The sequence below is a fragment of the Panulirus ornatus genome, chromosome 37 (genome assembly GCF_036320965.1).
Source record: "Panulirus ornatus isolate Po-2019 chromosome 37, ASM3632096v1, whole genome shotgun sequence".
NCBI lineage: Eukaryota > Metazoa > Arthropoda > Malacostraca > Decapoda > Palinuridae > Panulirus > Panulirus ornatus.
The window spans coordinates 28,640,228-28,663,705 of NC_092260.1; the positions used below are offsets into that span (position 1 = coordinate 28,640,228).

The window sequence follows — 23,478 nt, forward strand, 5'->3', positions numbered from 1 at the left end:
ACATTAGCGAGGTAGCGCAAGAAAACAGACAAAAGAATAGCCCAACCCACCCACACACACATGTATATACATACACGTCCACACACGCACATATTCATACCATCTGCCCTTATTCATTCCTGTTGCCACCCTGCCACACATGAAATGACAACCCCCCTCCCCCCACATGTGCGTGAGGTAGTGCTAGGAAAGACAACAAAGGCCACATTTGTTTACATTCAGCCTCTAGCTGTCATGTGTAATGCACTGAAACCACAGCTCCCTTTCCACATCCAGGCCTTACAAAACATTATATATATCTTTCTTTCTTTCATACTATTCGCCATTTCCCGTGTTAGCAAGGTAGCGTTAAGAAAAGAGGGCTATATATATATATATATATATATATATATATATGAGTCATACATACATTAAATAACCTTACCAACCAGTCAACAATACAGTCACCCCCTTTCTTAATAAATTCCACTGCAATACCATCCAAACCTGCTGCCTTGCCGGCTTTCATCTTCCGCAAAGCTTTTACTACCTCTTCTCTGTTTACCAAATCATTTTCCCTAACCCTCTCACTTTGCACACCACCTCGACCAAAACACCCTATATCTGCCACTCTGTCATCAGACACATTCAACAAACCTTCAAAATACTCATTCCATCTCCTTCTCACATCACCGCTACTTGTTATCACCTCCCCATTTACGCCCTTCACTGAAGTTCCCATTTGCTCCCTTGTCTTACGCACCCTATTTACCTCCTTCCAGAACATCTTTTTATTCTCCCTAAAATTTACTGATAGTCTCTCACCCCAACTCTCATTTGCCCTTTTTTTCACCTCTTGCACCTTTCTCTTGACCTCCTGTCTCTTTCTTTTATACTTCTCCCACTCAATTGCATTTTTTCCCTGCAAAAATCGTCCAAATGCCTCTCTCTTCTCTTTCACTAATACTCTTACTTCTTCATCCCACCACTCACTACCCTTTCTAAACAGCCCACCTCCCACTCTTCTCATGCCACAAGCATCTTTTGCGCAATCCATCACTGATTCCCTAAATACATCCCATTCCTCCCCCACTCCCCTTACTTCCATTGTTCTCACCTTTTTCCATTCTGTGCACAGTCTCTCCTGGTACTTCCCTACACAGGTCTCCTTCCCAAGCTCACTTACTCTCACCACCTTCTTCACCCCAACATTCACTCCTCTTTTCTGAAAACCCATACTAATCTTCACCTTAGCCTCCACAAGATAATGATCAGACATCCCTCCAGTTGCACCTCTCAGCACATTAACATCCAAAAGTCTCTCTTTCGCACGCCTGTCAATTAACACGTAATCCAATAACGCTCTCTGGCCATCTCTCCTACTTACATGCGGAATGCGTGCATAGTGCCATTGTACAAAGGCAAAGGGGATAAGAGTGAGTGCTCAAATTACAGAGGTATAAGTTTGTTGAGTATTCCTGGTAAATTATATGGGAGGGTATTGATTGAGAGGGTGAAGGCATGTACAGAGCATCAGATTGGGGAAGAGCAGTGCGGTTTCAGAAGTGGTAGAGGATGTGTGGATCAGGTGTTTGCTTTGAAGAATGTATGTGAGAAATACTTAGAAAAGCAAATGGATTTGTATGTAGCATTTATGGATCTGGAGAAGGCATATGATAGAGTTGATAGAGAAGTCTGTTGGGGATGAGAGAGCTTGGGAAGTGAGTCAGTTGTTGTTCGCTGATGATACAGCGCTGGTGGCTGATTCATGTGAGAAACTGCAGAAGCTGGTGACTGAGTTTGGAAAAGTGTGTGGAAGAAGAAAGTTAAGAGTAAATGTGAATAAGAGCAAGGTTATTAGGTACAGTAGGGTTGAGGGTCAAGTCAATTGGGAGGTGAGTTTGAATGGAGAAAAACTGGAGGAAGTGAAGTGTTTTAGATATCTGGGAGTGGATCTGGCAGCGGATGGAACCATGGAAGCGGAAGTGGATCATAGGGTGGGGGAGGGGGCGAAAATCCTGGGGGCCTTGAAGAATGTGTGGAAGTCGAGAACATTATCTCGGAAAGCAAAAATGGGTATGTTTGAAGGAATAGTGGTTCCAACGATGTTGTATGGTTGCGAGGCGTGGGCTATGGATAGAGTTGTGCGCAGGAGGATGGATGTGCTGGAAATGAGATGTTTGAGGACAATGTGTGGTGTGAGGTGGTTTGATCGAGTGAGTAACGTAAGGGTAAGAGAGATGTGTGGAAATAAAAAGAGCGTGGTTGAGAGAGCAGAAGAGGGTGTTTTGAAGTGGTTTGGGCACATGGAGAGATGAGTGAGGAAAGATTGACCAAGAGGATATATGTGTCGGAGGTGGAGGGAACAAGGAGAAGAGGGAGACCAAATTGGAGGTGGAAAGATGGAGTGAAAAAGATTTTGTGTGATCGGGGCCTGAACATGCAGGAGGGTGAAAGGAGGGCAAGGAATAGAGTGAATTGGAGCGATGTGGTATACCGGGGTTGACGTGCTGTCAGTGGATTGAAGCAAGGCATGTGAAGCGTCTGGGGTAAACCATGGAAAGCTGTGTAGGTATGTATATTTGCGTGTGTGGACGTATGTATATACATGTGTATGGGGGGGGGTTGGGCCATTTCTTTCGTCTGTTTCCTTGCGCTACCTTGCAAACGCGGGAGACAGCGACAAAGTATAATAAATAAATAAATATGACTCATGGTGAGGTGCCTGAGGATTAGCGGAATGCGTGCATAGTGCCATTGTACAAAGGCAAAGGGGATAAGAGTGAGTGCTCAAATTACAGAGGTATAAGTTTGTTGAGTATTCCTGGTAAATTATATGGGAGGGTATTGATTGAGAGGGTGAAGGCATGTACAGAGCATCAGATTGGGGAAGAGCAGTGTGGTTTCAGAAGTGGTAGAGGATGTGTGGATCAGGTGTTTGCTTTGAAGAATGTACTTGAGAAATACTTAGAAAAGCAAATGGATTTGTATGTAGCATTTATGGATCTGGAGAAGGCATATGATAGAGTTGATAGAGATGCTCTGTGGAAGGTATTAAGAATATATGGTGTGGGAGGAAAGTTGTTAGAAGCAGTGAAAAGTTTTTATCGAGGATGTAAGGCATGTGTACGTGTAGGAAGAGAGGAAAGTGATTGGTTCTCAGTGAATGTAGGTCTGCGGTAGGGGTGTGTGATGTCTCCATGGTTGTTTAATTTGTTTATGGATGGGGTTGTTAGGGAGGTAAATGCAAGAGTTTTGGAAAGAGGGGCAAGTATGAAGTCTGTTGGGGATGAGAGAGCTTGGGAAGTGAGTCAGTTGTTGTTCGCTGATGATACAGCGCTGGTGGCTGATTCATGTGAGAAACTGCAGAAGCTGGTGACTGAGTTTGGTAAAGTGTGTGGAAGAAGAAAGTTAAGAGTAAATGTGAATAAGAGCAAGGTTATTAGGTACAGTAGGGTTGAGGGTCAAGTCAATTGGGAGGTGAGTTTGAATGGAGAAAAACTGGAGGAAGTGAAGTGTTTTAGATATCTGGGAGTGGATCTGGCAGCGGATGGAACCATGGAAGCGGAAGTGGATCATAGGGTGGGGAGGGGGCGAAAATTCTGGGGGCCTTGAAGAATGTGTGGAAGTCGAGAACATTATCTCAGAAAGCAAAAATGGGTATGTTTGAAGGAATAGTGGTTCCAACAATGTTGTATGGTTGCGAGGCATGGGCTATGGATAGAGTTGTGCGCAGGAGGATGGATGTGCTGGAAATGAGATGTTTGAGGACAATGTGTGGTGTGAGGTGGTTTGATCGAGTGAGTAACGTAAGGGTAAGAGAGATGTGTGGAAATAAAAAGAGCGTGGTTGAGAGAGCAGAAGAGGGTGTTTTGAAGTGGTTTGGGCACATGGAGAGAATGAGTGAGGAAAGATTGATCGAGAGGATATATGTGTCGGAGGTGGAGGGAACGAAGAGAAGAGGGAGACCAAATTGGAGGTGGAAAGATGGAGTGAAAAAGATTTTGTGTGATCGGGGCCTGAACATGCAGGAGGGTGAAAGGAGGGCAAGGAATAGAGTGAATTGGAGCGATGTGGTATACCGGGGTTGACGTGCTGTCGGTGGATTGAATCAAGGCATGTGAAGCGTATGGGGTAAACCATGGAAAGCTGTGTAGGTATGTATATTTGCGTGTGTGGACGTATGTATATACATGTGTATGGGTGGGATTGGGCCATTTCTTTCGTCTGTTTCCTTGCGCTACCTCGCAAACGCGGGAGACAGCGACAAAGTATAATAAGAAATAAAAAAAAAAAAATATATATATATATATATATATATATATATATATATATATATATATATATATATATATATATATATGCCAAAAATATAGAACTCTTGTCTACTAACCTTAGAACCAATGGCACTGGCCTGGGATGAGATCTCTTCCATCAGCCTGCCTTCACGGACCTGGTATCAACAACACCAACAAGATCAGCATCACAACATCAACATGCTTTAAACTTGCTAGCATCCATGATAACAAGCAGTACATATATCTTATTATTTCCAGATGCCATAAACATTACCTTGGATGACTATGTGATATCCATCTATTTTGTTTTACAAGACCAAGATATCAACTTCTAAAACTCAGGTGCTACTTGGTTTCCCTGGGATGGCAACAAGCTGACTTTCCTGTTCAGGATTTGAAACCAAGTAAGCCTGAGTGAGATTCTTAGTTGGTAACGCTAACCTCTACACAACCAATTCAAATGCATGGTATATGCAATACTATTTACTAATAACATATCAAATAACAGAACTTCAAGATCCTAAAAAACTTCTCAGGCAAAGAATAAATAAATGGGTGGAAACCATGTTTATACATACCAAAAAACAAACAATGTAAGTCATAAAATATCCCTAACATATGTATGTATGGAAGTGACAGAGCTGGGGTTGTGAGTGCACAGCTGCTGCTATGTTAGCAAAAAAAAAAAAACGTACTATTTCACAATCTAGTGTTTAGTTCTACCTTTTCACAGTTTTTACAAACTTCTTTTCACTTTATGGATTTCATTTATTTCACGTCAGAGCAAACTTGTCAATAAATATGATACAGATTAAACTCCTTTTTTAATATCTAAAGGGCTATATCAAAAAAGAATGGAAAACCTTAATCTCTAAATGTTACTTGAGAACACCTACATAACATACTAAGTATGCAATTCAAGTGCAATTATTCAATGCTACAAACTACTTTTTTCTAATATTTATGTTATTATAAGTTCCATTTCTTTTACACAATTTTCTAATTTATTATTTCTGTCTTAATGTGCCCCAGCATGCATAAAATATAAGGAAAAATCCTCAAAAATTCTGCCATTCAACAACACTTCCCCAGTTCTGTTATCACAAGCTATCTAATTACACAGCACACTTAAATGCAGAATGACAACACAATCATGTTATTCAACATCAGTTCTAACTCATATGTACAACAGAATCAGATGCACCAAAAACCTAAGATCTAAATTAGGTAGGTTAGAATGATTTTCACATCCATATTCAGCTACCTAAATACTATGAAATAAAGGTTTCATGAAAAACAAGAGGTTTTATGGTCTATTTCCTAGCACTTCCTTGTGGGAAAGTATCACAATGTGGCATTCAACGATATAATTCAAAATAGGAAATTAGTGGTTCTTGGATTATGCATTGCTGTATTGATATGACATGATGGACTTTTAAAATGCAAAAATACCAGGTATATGCTCACACAAGGACCAGATCAGCCAAAACCAAATAATTATATTAGACAGGGTCCTTAGTTTTCCAATTTGTGTGAGGCTAATCTAAATTCTGAGACCTTTCTCTCACAGGTACTTACTTTTATAAAACTAAGAAAAAAATATTAACAAACTGAAGCTCAACATTTTCCGTTATGTATCCATCCAAGAAATAACAAACATCAACAACACTAAAATAAGAAAGACACAATCTGATCCTCATGTTCCTGTAGACTGCCTATCATTTGTGTGATTAACATACTGACTTAACAATCAACCTGAATCATATTGATGAATCCATTTTTTTCAGTATCGCCAAAACAATATACTAGCCCTTAAAAATTTTTCTTATAAATGCAGAACTACTGAGGAGGGTACATAATGGGATGTTCAGTGAGAATGACCAGTTTGACATTAGGCCCAAAAATCTGCTTTCTGTCTATCACATGGCAATGCACTTGCATGGCTGGCTGACCCGGAATTTCAATTGTTTTAGAGATGATTTCCCATGCACTTAGGCAATAAAATTTAGGAATTAGGAGCACAACAGTGCTGAGCCCACCAAAGGCAGAAACCAATGAGCACTGCAGTAGCAGGCTCATGATTCTCTCAGCTAACATGCATCAAGTCAAGCCTCTTGGACCAGTTTTACACAGAGGACTTGGATAAGGATCATAACATTAAAATTGGGATTGCTTTGTAAACCTGTCAATGCTATGGAATGGGAGATCCAAATCCCCGTTCCTTCCTGTATAATAAGAGAGGGATATATACATCTTAAGAACACACTTCTAATCATATCAGTGTTTAGTTACATGATTCTTTCATATTTGTAAATCATATTTGATTTCATTTGTCCATCTCACGAGAGATATAAGTATACCTAAAATAGCTGATTTTGCTAATCTGAGGATATCAATCTTCTTTCACAAATGTTCTAATTTGATTTCATTTCATATTAGTATATTATAATGATATGATATACCATGAAATACTAGGGAAGTCATCTAAATGTCAACTTTGAACTTAATATCTAATGATCAATAAGAAAATGTTCAAAACTGACCATCATATGCACACTAGCATTTATGCAAACCACACAATCTTGATAATCTACCAGTTCTTTAGCCAGGTTTTAGAAACTGCTAGGAATGAGCAAAATCAGTTACATCTTATATTACTCTTGTATTCTGATATACAATAAAAGGTAAAACCTGATAGCTATCGCTGTACATTTTGGCAAAGATGGCATCATAATGATTCAAACCTATCTTTAACCCAATGCTAAAAACAGTGAAAAAAACATGAAGGAAAATAAGGATAAAGAAATTTTATACTAAATATCAACTAAAAGTATTCATGCCCATATCTCCAGGTGACACTAAAGACTTTTATACATAGTCTATGTTATGTGCATGCCAACTTTAATATACTCTATAGCACATACTTCTTTACATACCTTTAGGGACCTCTCCCCACAGAAGGGAAAATAAAGCTGTTGGTCAATTGAGCCTTCATTTATACGAGCTGCAAGATTCTGCAATGCTAGGCTTAAAGAAGCAATGCCACTGTATAAAGCAATGCCACTGTTTAAAGGCAAGGGGAATAAAGGTGAGTGTTCATACTATAGAGGTATAACTTTGTTGAGTGTACCTGGTAAGCTGTATGGGAGCGTAGTGACTGACAGAGTGAAGGCATATATAGAGCATCAGATTGGGGAGGAACAATGAGGTTTCAGAAGTGGTGCAAGATGTATGGATCAGGTGTTTGCTTTGAAGAATGTTTGTGATAAATACTTAGAGAAACAAATAGCTTTATATGTGGCATTTATGTATCTGGAGAAAGAATATTATAAGGTTGATAGAGATGCCTTGTGGAAGGTTTAAAGAATATACGGTGTGGAAGCAAAGCTGTGAGCGGCAGTGAGAAGTTGTCAAGGGTGTAAGGTATCTATATGAGTAGGAAGAGGAGAAAGTGAATGGTTCCAAGTGAAGGTTGGTCTGCAAAAAGGGTGTGTGATGTCACCATGGTTGTTAAAATGTTTATGGATGGGGTGGTGGGGAGGTAAATGCAAGTCTTGGAGAGAGGGGCCAGTATTTAGTCTGTAGGGGATGAGAGGGTCTGGGAAGTGAGCCACTTGTTGTCTGCTAACAATACAGTACTGGTGACAGATTCAAGTGTGAAACTGCAGAAGTTGGTGACTGAGCTTGGAGGGGCATGTGAAAGGAGGAAGCTGAAAGTAAATATGAATAAAAGCAAGGTAATTAGGTTTAGCTAAGCTAAGGGAGAGGTTAATTTGATGAGTGAGTTTGAATGGAAAAAACTGGAGGCAGTGAAATGTTTTAGATACCTCGGAATGGATATAGCAGCAAATGGAACCATGGAAGTGGAAGTGAATCATAGGGTGGGTAAGCAGGTGCAGGTTCTGAGAGCTCTAAAAAATGTGTGGAGAGAGAGACTGTTATCTGGAAGGGCAAAAATGAATATATCTGAAGGGAGAGTAGTCCTAATATCATTATACTGATGTGAGGCATAGGCTACAGATAAGATTGTACAAAGGAGGGTTGGTGTGTTGGAAATGAAACGTTTGACAATATGAAGTGTGAGGAGGTTTGATCGAATAAGTAATGAAAGGTACAAGATAGGTATGGTGCAAAAACAGTGTGCTGAAATGGTTTGGTCATATGGAGAGAATGAACAAGGAAAGGTTGACAAGGAGGATATATGTATCTAAAGTAGGGGGAACAAGGAGAACAGGGGGACCAAAGTGAAGATAAAAGGATGAGTGAAAAAAAATTTGAGTGATCACGGCCTCCTGAACATGCAGTACAGTGAAAGGTGTGCATGCGAAGGAGTGAATTGGAACGATGCGGTACACTGGGGTTGACATGCTATCAATGGACTGAACTAGGGCATGTGAGTGGACGTGGCCTTTCTTTGTCTGTTCCTGGTGCTACCTTACTAGCATGAGAAATGGCAATCAAATATAAAAACAATCTTTCTTTCTTTCATACTATTCGCCATTTCCCGCGATAGCGAGGTAGCGTTAAGAACAGAGGACTGGGTCTTTGAGGGAATATCCTCACCTGGCCCTCTTCTCTGTTCCTTCTTTTGGAAAAAAAACACAAAAAAAAAAAAACAATCACATTAAGAATACGGCAAGAATCATAGAATGGATTTTTACCTTCTCTGAGATAGTTTGGCCATACTCTGTAGCCTTCTCTGTAGCTATATTCGTGCATTCCACAGCCTTCCCCACAACTTTGGTGGCACCCAAAGAAAGCATCGACCAACCCTGATTGGTAATATACATCATAAAAGGTCAATCAGGGATCCAATTCTTACAACTGGATAAACTTATAAATAACACTCAGCCAATTGTTAACTGTATTCAAATTAAACCACAGCATCATCAATCTATAGTATAAAACACAGTCAGACTAACTGGGAACCTTAAACCATATTACTGGGAATTCCAGGCTACAGAAGAGAAAATTCAAATGCCATAACCAATCATTTAGTGATGATACATTCATCAAACAAAAATAGGAGAATAAACAGATGAAACAAAAGAAGCTTTAGGACAATAAATGAATAAGTTATGTTACAAACAAGTAATACATAAAAGAACTAACCTAACCATAAAATATACTGGATGAAAACATTTCAGGAAATGACTGGTAAAACAGAGCTAAGGCTAAGCTGGAATTACACTGTTTAGTGGATAAAGATGGCGTAATAGTTATGGATGCTAGATTCTCACCCAGCACCAGACTTGTTCCCTTACACATCCTAGCTATTAACAACACCTATGTATATTTGTGTAAAAATTTTAGGTTTTTCTAATTTACTGAACTGTGTCTACAACAGTTATCACAGACTACAGATTCATACATTTAAAGAAGCTATAAATATACCGACTGTACTGAATATTAATGTATTATCGTACAGAGAAAAATAGTTTACTAAAACATCAACTGACTTGAATTCCACCATTTTATGGTAAAAGTCCTTCCAGCCTGATTTCTCAATAATGCTACAGTTGGAGAACCTATCATACATAGTAATGAGATTCTCAGTGCAGCTTAATGTTCTCACCACCCCTAACAACCTCACAACAGCAATTGGTACCTGATATGAATGATAAACAAATCCTTAACTTCTGCTTTACTATCTTGTCTCCATATAAATGGATCAAGATTTTAGGACACTTACACTGGCCTCCACCAGATAAGCTCATAAAAGACCAATAGGTCTTGTTATCTGTTTTCTGTGTACATCCTATGTAATATATATACAAATACAAAATAAAAAGAAGATTAATGAATGAGGTTATTTTTAACATCAAGTCCGAAAAAATTCTTTTACATCCACAATATCTTAACTAATTCACTGCAGCAGTCCTAATGCAGTGTCAACTGTACTCCCTGTGCATTGGATATTCTAAAATATGCTAAAAATTATATCTCTAAGTTTGTTACTATGGTGAGCTAAAACTTAATTTTCTGAAAAATACGATATACAGTTCAATCTGGCGAAACAATGTTTATGTATGTTAAACAGTCTTTAAGCTGCTTTGCTGTCAAGCATATAAGATGTGCCAGGAATGCTTTCAGCCATACGTAAAGAAATGTGTGGTATTTCCGGGGGCATTTTTGTTACATACAAATATGATTACTTATGATTCTTGCCACTAATATCTATTATCTTTTATAAGTGTTACATACTCAGCTGTTATTGCATGAGAATACACACATTCAATACAAGTTCTGTGACATCTCCACATAGCCTGGCAAGTTTATGGAAAAAAAAGTTAGGCTATCCCAACTGAGAACAATGCATGGGATGCCACAACAAGCATCAGTGGTTGCACTTTTTTGCCTCAAGGTAGAAGCACTTGACTAAACAAATATGAAACATATATGCCCCAACCATATCAAACAGAAAAAATTAGACATATATGCTGCAGTGGATGGGTTAAAAGCTTTAGAGGCACTAGTATAAACTACATGTACAACAACACTTACTGAAGACAGAGATGACAGAGCAGTGTCAAAGAGCTCTGTGGAGGAACTCTTTGGAGGTGGATTGGGGCAATTGCCAAAGCCTGAATAACGTCCTCCTTGAGACGGCGGAAGGTGGCTGTGAAAGAGTAAAGTTGTTGCTATACAAAAGACTTAGTAAGAGTTGTTGACATCATACTGTATAAATAGCTTAAACTAAAAAAAGCTTTAGCTGCACCAGTTTCAGATACACACTGAAAAGGCCATTATTCTATTCCTGGTGCTACTTCATAAATGCAAGGGATACTAAACAACTCTGGAAAACAACCTACATTTTGAGCAAGCTATACTTCTCTGAAAAATTGCCCACACAAATCATGTACCATTAGCTGATAAAAGTCTGAAAAAGCACCGTTACAAATGTGATACAAGCTTGACAAAATTCTTTGAAACTGGCAAGAGTTATAGCATCAAGTATGAAGATTCTAAGGATGAATTTCACTCTGGGCAAGAGACAGTGAACTGAAGTTATATCAGTTTTTGCCATACTACAGAGTTGACATAAAGAAACAGACTCACTCTGGTCGAGAAGCATTTTCATTTTGTATTCTGGAGAAGAATGCTTCCGTTTGGTTCTTGATGCTGGGATCTTGGTAGCTGCCTTGATAGCCCCTCTGATAGTCTTGATAACCACTGCCACTGTAGCCATCATAACCATTACCAGTGGAAGCATAAGTGTTCTGCCCTGCAAAACATATGACTGAAATGCAGCTATTCTTAAATGGGAAGTTAAAAGTCACATCAAGTTTTTAAATTTTACCATATATAGTTCTTGTAAGGCAGGACAAGTGCAAGAAAGACACAGAAAAAACTGCAAAGAACGAGGTAAAAGTTTTCTTTCTGTACTAGAAATAATGTATGAATAATACACACACACACACACATACGCTAATAACCTTTCCAAGAGATAAACAAGTCAAACTATCAACAAGGAGTGGTTTTCTCATGAAGACTAGCTAGAGTTGCAGGTACCATATGGTATCTCAAATATGTCAAATGTAGCAAAGAAGATTCATAACACATGGTGTAAGTAGATAGGACTTTACTGAAAATTGTATGCTATAGGTAGCCATGACAGAAATGACTGTAGAAAGTTGTACATTTCAGTCAGACATATTACAATCCAAATACTTCTAAAGGGATACCTGGTGACTTGAAGGCAGGTGCTGAGGTAGACTTTGGAAGAGCCGTTGAGCGGTGGTTCTGTGCTGCTGAGGTTTCTATGCTCCATGATTTACCCTGTGACAGCACTGTCATCTGTGGTAAAGATATGATCAATCAGCATTAGAACAAGATTTACATTATTTTTACCCAAAACAATTTCATTTCTGCAACATGACAGAAAAGTCATATGTCAAGTTTAGGCAACAGATAATAACTAATAAAATATAGTACAGAATTTAAACTAATCAGTAAGTTCACAACTGATGGCAGCCTGACTCCTAATCCAAGGAAATTTTCAATCCAATAAAAGTAAATACTGTTTCTAACTATTCAGGCAAAAATAGAACACTAAAGCAAGGTGAAAAATTCAAAAACTTTTCATGATGACATTTTCTTGTAAAAAGATCACTTCAGATAAGACCACATAATAGTACAGTGCAAAGTGACACCCTTACCAAAACAGAAGCACATAAACACTTGAACAGGATTCTAGTAATGATTTCACAGATGTTTTAAATTTCCATTCTTTATTTACAACAATCTGAATGAGACTGAATCTAAAGGTGCCCCAAAATGGTCACTAAAGAAAAAACTTGGAAGACATCCACTGAGCATTTCAAGTTTCAAATATAAAGTATGGGACAAAAAATGAAAGAACCAAAAAGGAACCCCAGTTTAGAGCAGTATCATTCATAAAAACTATAGTATGCAAATCCACTAACATGCTTACCTTATCCCTATAGAGAGCAGCTGCCTTTGTGTTGTACTTCTGCTGCATAGGTGCATGGTGGTCATAATCACTCTGACTCATCAAGAACTCCTTTGCTTTCCTATTTCCTCCCATCTGTAATTTGTTAATCAAACCATTAGGCACAACCAACAAGGACAATGAAGCAAGATCTTTTATTTATTGTACAATCTTCATAATTTGTGGTGCAATCTATGGAAATTTTCATCTCATCCACTCACAATTCTCGCAACAAAGCATGGAAAAAAATAGTTTCATATTGAAATCATATTGTTAGCTCCATTATCATTACTCACCTTCATCTTCTCTAGCTCACCGTCCTTCCACTTGTCCATTGTAACTGATCGCACAAAAGATAAGTGTACCCCCAAGCCACGGTGTTTCCCTGAGCACTCTAGGCATATCCAAATGCCGTATGTAACTGATGCCCACTGAGGGTTGTGAGCCCCACACTCAAAGCATTGCTGTTGGAAAAAGAGAATGTTTAGAATCGTATGCATTTATATTATTCCTGCTTACTTTCCCCACCTTAGTGAGTTAGTGTCAGGAAAAGATGAATGAATCATTACAGAAAAAGCTCTGCTCAGCTTCATCTGTCATACTTCTAGAAAATGATTATGCATGGGGAAACATTTTCTATTCCTCTACTCATGCCTCATTTAGTCATGTTTGACATGAAAGAAACACGAACCCTATTTCGGTACACTTGGACAAGAAAAATTATTCTGGTCATTGTTAGTAACTAATCACTGAACACTCAACAGTATATCAAAATAATGTGACTATGTAATGCAATATTTTCAACGTTAAACATCCCCTCTCACAAGCACTTACACATGATTTGCACACACAAAACATTATTTACATAATCAGTGAAAAATAACCTTATTTTCATCCAAAGTATGAACTCTAATATATGAGAAATTGTATATTGTAAAACTGACTTCAATAGTTGCTATTTCCATATGGTTCCCTGCCCTTATGAAGCAATTATACTCCCTTCATCAATTTATAGGTGAATGTTATGTATGGTATTTTTTTCAGAAATATTGTTACGCTGCAAGTGACACCTATGAATATGATATGAAATCATATATCAGAGGAGTAAAATCATTACTACTAAAATTTTTGCCATTCTTGGCACATTGCAGGTTGGTAAGCAGACAAGTGTAATGGCAAAATGCAGCCAAAGGATTAAAGTGCACTAACCGTGTTAAGTGGATCAAGTTGCAGCAGCACAAGTAAGATGACAGCAAAAAGAAAAAAGAATTATGGGGGATGAAATAATCATTCATCAAGTTTGTATATTCTCAAATGCCTAAAGTCAGACCTAACCAGGTATATTAGCAAGGACATGGCCGTGCACTTGCAGAAGCATATCTTCTTTTATCACACTGGAGCAGCATGAGTTTATTACTGGTGAGACAATGTAGAAGTAACTTTGTTCAACACATATTAGGAATGATAAAGCTGTCCTCTGATCGCTTTTATGAATATCTGAAAATTCAAAGTGTTGTACAAAGGATAACCTTGATCTTTAAGCTACCACCGAGATGGATTACATAATACATTTTCATTACAAGTAACAATCACTCTCTTCAAACTTATTAGTGCCTCGTAATTAGTTTTATTTTACCAAATAATCATTTAAGTCATGCTTATTACTTCACACAATAGATATACTGACAAAATCTGAATAAGTGATAATTCAAAGTTAATTCCAAAGAGCTCTAAATTGGAATTTTAACAATTACTTGAATCATTCTTCTTCCCTCTCTTTCTTCCACGTTCCTCTCGTTCAAGTTTCATTACCATTGAAGACTTTTGTCGTGATGGAACTTTTGACAAAGGCTCTAACTTGCATAAAAAAGTTGAACACATCCACCAATCTTCTCTACATTTCGTGTGCGTTATCTCTACGTTTCAAATAATTTCAAGACGAATGCAACTTACAACATATGTTTCAAGGAAATCCTGAATTTTTTGGCCATGACCTCAAGGTTGTGACATACTTTAACCACAAAAGTAACAGTTACTCTGTGCTCTATTGGTAACTTAGTAAGATCTCCATCTTTACTCACACTATTTTCATCTTTGGGTTTAATTTCTGCCAGGACACGTCTTGTTCTAGGGCTGGCCATTTTGACAGAAGGACGAAGCCCCGGGACATTCACAACCTGCCAACACAGATTGTTTACTGTCAGCTGGTGATCTCACTTTACATCTTACGTAAGAACTGTCATTTTTCTCAATAATATCTCATCCTAGAATTAATTAGTGTATTACAAATTACTTTAAATATTCTCTAATTGCAATATGTATTCCACAATATGACAGCAAACATTAAAATTTTCTTCGGTAAAATAGATTTTGATTTGTTTGTTTACGTCATGTACCTGAGTCAAAGACCAGGGGTATGAGGCCGTCTGCTACCTGAGAATTACCCTACACGTACGGGAGTTATCATTTTTTACCTTTAGGAGCGCGCTGATATGAACATTGATGTCGATAAAAATCATGTCAAAGGGCTGGTTACAGATAGTGGAACTTTGTTCTACATAAAAGGGTGAAATAATTCTAGGGTACATCTGGATTTCTTAGGGTAGCTTTGCCTTTTCTTTTTCATCATATTCATTCTCGAACAGAGAAGCTATTGAATTCGTTTCCTTCCATATATTTGATCCAGCTGACAGAATCAGGTGTACGAACTCCTGAAGAGCTCATACTGATATCAATCTTTTCCTCAATTTTTCTATCCATCCGAGGTATGATTAGGCCATGTTTGTTTGTATTAAGTCCATATATATATATATATATATATATATATATATATATATATATATATATATATATATATATATATATCGAATCCAATAGGATTTTCATTTTTGTTATTGAAATTGCCGTGCATGTAATGCTCAATAGAACTAATGGGACGACAAATCCCGGATATATTCGGATAGTACCAGATACATACCAGAATAACAGTTTATGCAATCAAAATCTAATTTACGTCGCTAAGATGAAGAATGTTGATCTTATGAGTTTATATCAAGAAGCCTTTACTTAAGTTGAATAAGTTTAGATCTTCTAGACAGCGTTACTTGTATCTCTTACTCGGTAGATAACTGCTCTACTCTACACCATTCCAAGCAAAGATTAACGTTAACTTTTACTGCAAGACACCACTACTTTATTCCCTTCTTCACTTGTAAAACAAACCAGAATCTGTTATGGCAAATTCTTCAAGGAAATCTATGATTAATATTTGATACTCATGATTCAGAGGTATCAATAGGTTTCCTCAATCAACAAACAGTTGGCGAAATTTCTCCAGAAGCTCCTTTGATCTTTGTGATACACACGAGGATGGCTCACTTCCTGACACACAACACCGGCAACATCCTTTACATGTGACTTACGTTTACGATATGGACTTAATACGAATGTACCTCAGTTGCACTTTCTTGTATATTTCGTTACTTTAAACCCACTTTCACCTTCAACTCTTTCACTTATTGGTGATGGACAGAGATTATACCACGTGTTCGTAACTGTCACGTTTTTATCGTTCGTATACTTCAACTTGATATGCAAAGTCCAGATTCTACTATGACTACCTCACGAACTGTTATCTTTCATTCTTCTTGAATGTAGATAAGAGTTTGGCTATATTATTTCGTATTCAAACATCTCTTTAAATGCTCGTTTCTTATATAATTTCAATATGTATTCTTTCATAAATATCTTTGTTGAGGAAGAGTATATTTCTTTAGTTAATCATTCATTACAAAACTAATTATAGATGCAAGACCAAATTATCAGCAAGATTAATTCTAGGTGTAATAATCATGAAATATTCCAGTCATCGAGTAACCATGAAACTTTAAAGCAGTCAACACATTAAGAAAACACTATTAATAAGAAAACGATCTTTTGCGTAAGGGTAATTATTGTAAAACATGGATAACAAAGTTCTTTAAATGATGCAACCTTGCCTATGGCAATGAAAGGACTATCTGATGCTTTTAGGATATAAAGCCTCTCGATTTAGTCTCAATATTCAAAACAAGAGTCTCATAATGCTATAAATATTAAATATCTCTTATGTAATACTCCACAAATCTCGAGTCCAAGATTAAAGGGAAAAATAAATTACGTAAGGCTGTCAATTTCACTCAGTTCTCTTGTGTTCAGCGACATTAAAAAAAAAAAAAAATTATATATATATATATATATATATATATATATATATATATAATATATATATATATATATATATATATATATATATATATATTTATACTATTCGCCATTTCCCGCATTAGCGAGGTAGCGTTAAGAACAGAGGACTGGGCCTTTGAGGGAATATCCTCACCTGGCCCCCTTCTCTGTTCCTTTTTTTGTTAAATAAAAAAAAAAAATGAGGGGATTTCCAGCCCCCTGCTCCCTTCCCTTTTAGTCGCCTTCTACGACACGCAGGGAATACGTGGCAAGTATTCTTTCTCCCCTATCACCAGGGATAATATATATATATATATATATATATAGTGGTTCCAACAATGTTGTATGGTTGCGAGGCGTGGGCTATGGATAGAGTTGTGCGCAGGAGGATGGATGTGCTGGAAATGAGATGTTTGAGGACAATGTGTGGTGTGAGGTGGTTTGATCGAGTAAGTAACGTAAGGGTAAGAGAGATGTGTGGAAATAAAAAGAGCGTGGTTGAGAGAGCAGAAGAGGGTGTTTTGAAATGGTTTGGGCACATGGAGAGAATGAGTGAGGAAAGATTGACCAAGAGGATATATGTGTCGGAGGTGGAGGGAACGAGGAGAAGAGGGAGACCAAATTGGAGGTGGAAAGATGGAGTGAAAAGGATTTTGTGTGATCGGGGCCTGAACATGCAGGAGGGTGAAAGGAGGGCAAGAAATAGAGCGAATTGGAGTGATGTGGTATACAGGGGTTGACGTGCCGTCAGTGGATTGAATCAAGGCATGTGAAGCGTCCGGGGTAAACCATGGAAAGCTGTGTAGGTATGTATATTTGCGTGTGTGGACGTGTGTATGTACATGTGTATGGGGGGGGTTGGGCCATTTCTTTCGTCTGTTTCCTTGCGCTACCTCGCAAACGCGGGAGACAGCGACAAAGTATATAAAAAAAAAAAAAAAAAAAAAAATTTATTTTCCATACTGTTCGCCATTTCCCGCGATAGCGAGGTAGCGTTAAGAACAGAGGACTGGGCCTTTGGGGGAATATCTTCTCCTGGCCCCCTTCTCTGTTCCTTCTTTTGGAAAATTAAAAAAAAAAAAAAAACGAGAGGGGAGGATTTCCAGCCCCCCCCGCTCCCTTCCCTTTTAGTCGCCTTCTACGACACGCAAGGAATACGTGGCAAGTATTCTTTCTCCCCTATCCCCAGGGATATATATATATAGTCAAAGATTTCTTGGTCTCTGTTAAACCACGTGTTGTTGATAGCAAAATATAGTTTAAGTTCTGTTTAAATGTCTATATTCTGCTTCAGATGTTTCAATCCTTTTTGTTTTTACCTGCCAGACCACAGCAAAGGCCAACATAAAAGTATCTCAAAAATGTGGACATGTCTGAGGATTAGATGTATATATGATGCCCAGCTATCTTCTCACAGTCCTTGGAAGGTGGTGGCCCAGAACTGCTATGAAGTTATTCTTCTCAGATTCTTTTTTTTTTTATCCTCATTTGACTGACGTAAGAATGCTAGGAGCCAATAAGCAGTCATATTACTGGAGAGTTTTGTAATAAACCCAGGTACATTAAGGTTTCAATTAAAACCCCTACTAATTCCAGTTCTTGAGTAATAAATAGCACATAAGGAATATTCCACTAACAGCCTATAGGTTCAATTTCTTTTTCTTTTTCTTTGTCTGCAATGCTGGGACATCTGTTCCTCGTGTTAATTCTTGAATTTTTACTCTTCGTTTCCTTTCTTCCTCAGCCTTCCTCTCTTCTGTTTCTGCCTCTGTATCTAACTGTAATTAGACAAGCAAAGATAAATACAAAGTTTGAAAAATCAATAACATATGATATGCATTCACCTAAATCTCAATAACTACGATGATTAATCTGAAAATAATATAATCTAACAATAATTTTGTTAAGTTATATCATGCATATCTTTCTTTTACTCAAAACAACGTGAAAAATATTTCATCTTCGCCAAACATCTCTACTGACCATCTCTGTTAATTACTGAATCCCAAAACCAACCCTCAAAAATATTTCACCGAGATATCTACACAAAGGTTTGGTTGTCATCAACCACTCATAGTTTGTTCTGATATGAAATAAGAATGTTTTTAAAACAAAAAAATCCATGCAAACAAAAGACTTTAAATATGGCATTATGGGTGCCGCACAAGTGCCAAAATTATTTTTCTAGAGAACAGCTTTTCCATATCTCTAGGATCATATTCAATCCAGTGTGGAGTACTGCTCCCATATTTGGATTGGTTCTTCCACTTTTCTCTTATCAACTCAAATGCCATCGCTTCTCTTCAAGCATCCCTTTCATTCAACCATAATGTTACTGCCCTCCCTCAGTTCTACAGCTATCATTTTGGTGACTGCTCTCATGAGCAGTCCATGTGTGTCCCACTCCATAAGGCCCTGATCTCCTATTTCTATTCCCCCTTTCTGAGTCTGGTATACAAACACCCTAAGTACTCAAAATGATCTTCATTCTTTTTTCAGTTTTTTCTTTCACTAGAGATCACTAAATCCCCGGAAGGTTTTTGCCTGTACCTGTGTAACAACAAAGAGAAATAAAGAAAGAGAGATGAGAGTTATGAAAAAGACATGTGACAGAAAATGAGACCTTCTCTGGTTGCAGACATTTACTCTGCACCCTAATGCAGAGAACTTGAAATATGTATGTCACTGCTCCTGTTCAATCAATGCATGTGAACCTTACAGCAAAAAAAAACAATAACTCATACAAGGCTCCTACTCCAAAAAACAACTTTATTTGGGTTGCCAATCATATCCCTCAGAATATAAATAAAAGAATGGCTGGAGTGCCGTCAAAAAAGTCCCAAACACAGAAAGGTCTGGGAAAGCATAAACACATCCTCTGGGAAGTGGGTTTCGTTGATGCCTGCATCTTTTAAGTTTCCTCAGTCAAAGTCTCTCAGACTAATCAAACAACAGTAATCAGCAACACTAAAGATACCAACAAATTAAGTAAAAAAGACTACTGTAAGGTACATATGGAGTCTAAGACATTAGCTTTTCTATCACTAGACTACATCTAAACACTGCTCAAACTAAGACAGGTATATATCTGCTGGTCAGTATTACAGATTTATTGACCTTTTGTCCACTCTTGGTTTAATAAAGAAATTTAGCTGAACTATGTTTGGGAGTATATGAGCCCAATGGTAGGTAAGAGCCACATTCATTTGGAGTTAGGAAGGGGTAATTCTTAGCTGATGCATTACGTATAACTTAAACATACTTTGCAGAATCAGGACTCATAAATGTTGTCTATAATACATAAGACAGTATGATACTTGGTGATATGTCAGCAGGGAAATGATGCAATCATTTGGCATGAGAACTGATGATGATGCAACCTTGGTGAGGATGACTTTTCACTTGTGGTATTACCACAAACAGGATATGTTCCAGGACAGGAGCTGAAAACTATCAATCTAAAATGCCTAAATACCTCTACAGAAAATATCATGAGAGACAAACTATTTGAAAAGTAAAAACTGGTATGAAAGGAAGTTCAGTCAAGAAGTACTCACTTACCTTTATACATAGTGTCAATCCTTCAGTGAAACTGAAAAAAAAAATTAGTTACATGGGCAGCTTACCTCTCCTGTATCTGTGTCTTTCTGATTTCCTTTCCTAGAATCAATGGGTAAATTCTTCCCAGTTTTTGGTGCTGAAGCATCTCCATTATTCTCAGAGGTGTGACTCCTGAAAGTTTTCAACAATCTTTCACTAGTCATTATGGATATCAACATATGACATGTATGAAGTTTTCATTTCCAAATGAAAAGTCAATACTTTCATCACCCTGAGGTCTAAAATCCTGGGATGCCTGGACATTTGCTTATGGATTTTAGAAAATGGTCTAAGTGAGCAAAAAGCCTTCACTACTATTTTGTCAAACCATGTCTACACACTGCTAGCATAAGAATAAATGTATGCAATCAGGCCAATCCAACTTGGATGAGAAAAAAGATCTTACTCAATTAGAAATAGCTAATCACAGTTTCTACAGAATGGTTCTCTTAACAGCCCCAGAACCAAGCCTCTTGGAATGCCACTAGTTATTTGTTTGTTTGTGTATTTGCAAGATGGAGAGAGTACCAGCTTATGATGTGAGCTCCCATGAGGCAAAGCTAAGGTATAGCACTCACTGCATGCGCGACCTGTTAATGCAGTTATTCTCTGCCACACATACTGCTTGATCTACAACCTTAGATTCATCTGGAATGGCTTTCAGCCAACTGTCCCATCTTTTTGAAGGGTGTTGAGTGGATCAGTAGGGCCATGGTGGTGGTGTAAAAATTGAAGGTTAATCAAAACAAAAAGGATACTTGCTTAACATTAGCGAGATGTTTCATGATTTGTGGGTAGTTCACAAGGTGATCCTGCAGCACTGTCCATGCTCCACTGACTAAAACCGTCTCAACGGCAGATTCAATAAAATTATCTTTACTTTTAGTGGTCTTGCTTGATTTATCTGTAATGACCAATGACAGTGAATGTAACAGTAATCATACTTCTCATAATACACAAGTTATGTAAGATGGATGTTGAGCCACTAAAGTGATACCACATAATAAAAAAGTTATCTCTGATACCATACAATAAAAAGTTATCTCTATCATTATTTGCATCCCAAAAAACATCTCAAGAAGCAGTTCTTCCGGTAGCATTAATTTGTCAGTCTACGGCTCACAGCAACAAAAACATTGCCCAGTCTGTATCGTGGGGTTCCATAAACTACAATTCATCCTATATTCTAACTTGCTGGGTGGTGTAATTATCATGTACATAAAAAGACAACACCACTCATTTCATATCCTCAGTTTCTCCTCTGTTGCTCTGCAGAACCTTCCTAGGTGAAAATAACTATGCATATAATGCTTTGTTAAACAAATTTCAAGTCTTGAATGAAAGGATACTAACACTAAAGACTCGGGATGCTGAAGTCACATGCTTTCATATATGCCTTGCAACAAAATAAATAAAATGAGAAACTGTGGGGAGTTATTCACAGATGCTATTTATACCTATTAGCTAACTAGGGAGTAAATACTCTTATGATTTCTTAAATACTCACTAGAGGAGGATTTGTTTTCTGGGAGAAGTTCTTCTAACAGTCGCCGTTTCTGTTCCACCTCAGCTGTGAGGTGCTTCACTCTCAAACCCAGATGCTGAACTTGGACCATCAAGGGTGTCACCCAGTGATGACCAAACTACAGCAGAAGTACCAATAACATGTAGTTAATACATGCTATTGTACAAATGCAAAGGGGATAAAGGTGAATATTCAAACTACAGAGGTATAAGTTTGTTGAGTATTCATGGAACATTGTATGGGAGGGTACTGATTGAGAGGGTGAAGGTATGTACAGAGCATCAGATTGCAGATGAGCAGCATGGTTTCAGAAGTGGCAAAGGATGTGTGGATCGGGTGTTCGCTTTGAAGAATGTGTGTGAGAAATACTTGGAAAAACAGATGGATTTGTATGTAATATTTGTGAATCTGGAGAAGGCGTGTGAGAGTGTTGATAGATATGCTTTGTGGAAGGTTTTAAGAGTATATAGTGTGGAAGGTAAGCTGCTAAAAGTAGTGAAAAGTTTTAAAAAGGATGTAAGGCATGTGTACAAGTAGGAAGAGAGGAGAGAGACTGGTTCCCAGTGAATGTCAGTCTGTGGCAGGGGTGTGTGATGTTGCCATGGTTGTTTAATTTGTTTATGGATGGGTTGGTTAGGGAGGTAAATGCAAGAGTTATGGAGAGAGGGGTGAGTATGCAGTCTGTTGGGGATGATAGGGCCTAGGAAGTGAGTCAGTTGTTGTTTTCCAACGATGCAGCTATGGTGGCTGATTTGGGTGTGAAACTGCAGAAGTTGGTGACTGAGTTTGGAAAAGTATGTGAAAGGAGAAAGTTGAGAGTAAATGTGAATAAGAGCAAGGTTATTAGGTTCAGTAAGATTGAGGGACAAGTTAATTGGGATGTACTTTTGAATGGAGAAAAATTGGAGGAAGTGAAGTGTTTTAGATATCTGGGAGTGGGCTTTGCAGCAAATGGAACCATGGAAGTGAAAGTGAGTCACAGGATGGGGGAGTGGGCAAAGGTTCTGGGAGCAATGAAAAATGTGTGAAAGGAGAGAACATTATCTTGGAGAGCAAAAATGGGTATGTTTGAAGGAATAGTAGTTCCAACAATGTTATATGGTTGCGAGGCATGGGCTATAGATATGGTTGTATGGAGGAGGGTGGATGTGTTGGAAACGAAATGTTTAAGGGCAATATGTGGTGTGAGGTGGTTTGACTGAGTAAGTAATGAAAGGGTAAGAGAGATGTGCTGAAATAAAAAGTGTGGTTGAGAAAAAAGAGAGGGTGTGTTGAAATGGTTTGGACATATGGAGAGAATGAGTGAGGAAAGACTGACAAAGAGGATATATGTGTCAGAGGTGGAGGGAACAAGAAGAAGTGGGAGACCCAATTGGAGGTGGAAGGATGGAGTGGAAAAG

At 38.0% G+C, this 23,478-nt stretch overlaps 2 protein-coding genes across 13 annotated transcripts in view; both read right to left on the reverse strand.

The window, feature by feature from the left end:
• The window catches only part of LOC139760661 (ADP-ribosylation factor GTPase-activating protein 1-like), a 65,415-nt gene extending 49,240 nt beyond the window's left edge, over window positions 1–16,175 (reverse strand). Inside the window, exons 1-9 of one of the 3 annotated variants that reach the window (XM_071684152.1) lie at window positions 16,152–16,175; window positions 14,811–14,906; window positions 13,026–13,193; window positions 12,712–12,825; window positions 11,963–12,074; window positions 11,337–11,502; window positions 10,782–10,896; window positions 8,939–9,049; window positions 4,373–4,432 (exon numbers count right to left, since the gene is read on the reverse strand). In XM_071684152.1, the coding sequence (XP_071540253.1) occupies window positions 4,373–4,432; window positions 8,939–9,049; window positions 10,782–10,896; window positions 11,337–11,502; window positions 11,963–12,074; window positions 12,712–12,825; window positions 13,026–13,193; window positions 14,811–14,870 (906 nt within the window). In that variant the 5' untranslated portion in view covers window positions 14,871–14,906; window positions 16,152–16,175. Of the gene's footprint in view, window positions 1–4,372; window positions 4,433–8,938; window positions 9,050–10,781; window positions 10,897–11,336; window positions 11,503–11,962; window positions 12,075–12,711; window positions 12,826–13,025; window positions 13,194–14,810; window positions 14,907–16,151 lie in introns of those variants that run through there. The other 2 variants (XM_071684150.1, XM_071684151.1) reach the window with 2 other exon arrangements.
• A 2,307-nt stretch (window positions 16,176–18,482) lies between these two features.
• LOC139760654 (uncharacterized) overlaps window positions 18,483–23,478 on the reverse strand; it is a 50,357-nt gene continuing 45,361 nt past the window's right edge. For all 10 annotated transcript variants that reach the window (XM_071684099.1, XM_071684092.1, XM_071684098.1 and 7 more), the window contains exons 4-7: window positions 22,061–22,196; window positions 21,316–21,457; window positions 20,580–20,685; window positions 18,483–18,731 (exon numbers count right to left, since the gene is read on the reverse strand). In XM_071684099.1, the coding sequence (XP_071540200.1) occupies window positions 18,594–18,731; window positions 20,580–20,685; window positions 21,316–21,457; window positions 22,061–22,196 (522 nt within the window). In that variant the 3' untranslated portion in view covers window positions 18,483–18,593. The remainder of the gene's footprint in view (window positions 18,732–20,579; window positions 20,686–21,315; window positions 21,458–22,060; window positions 22,197–23,478) is intronic.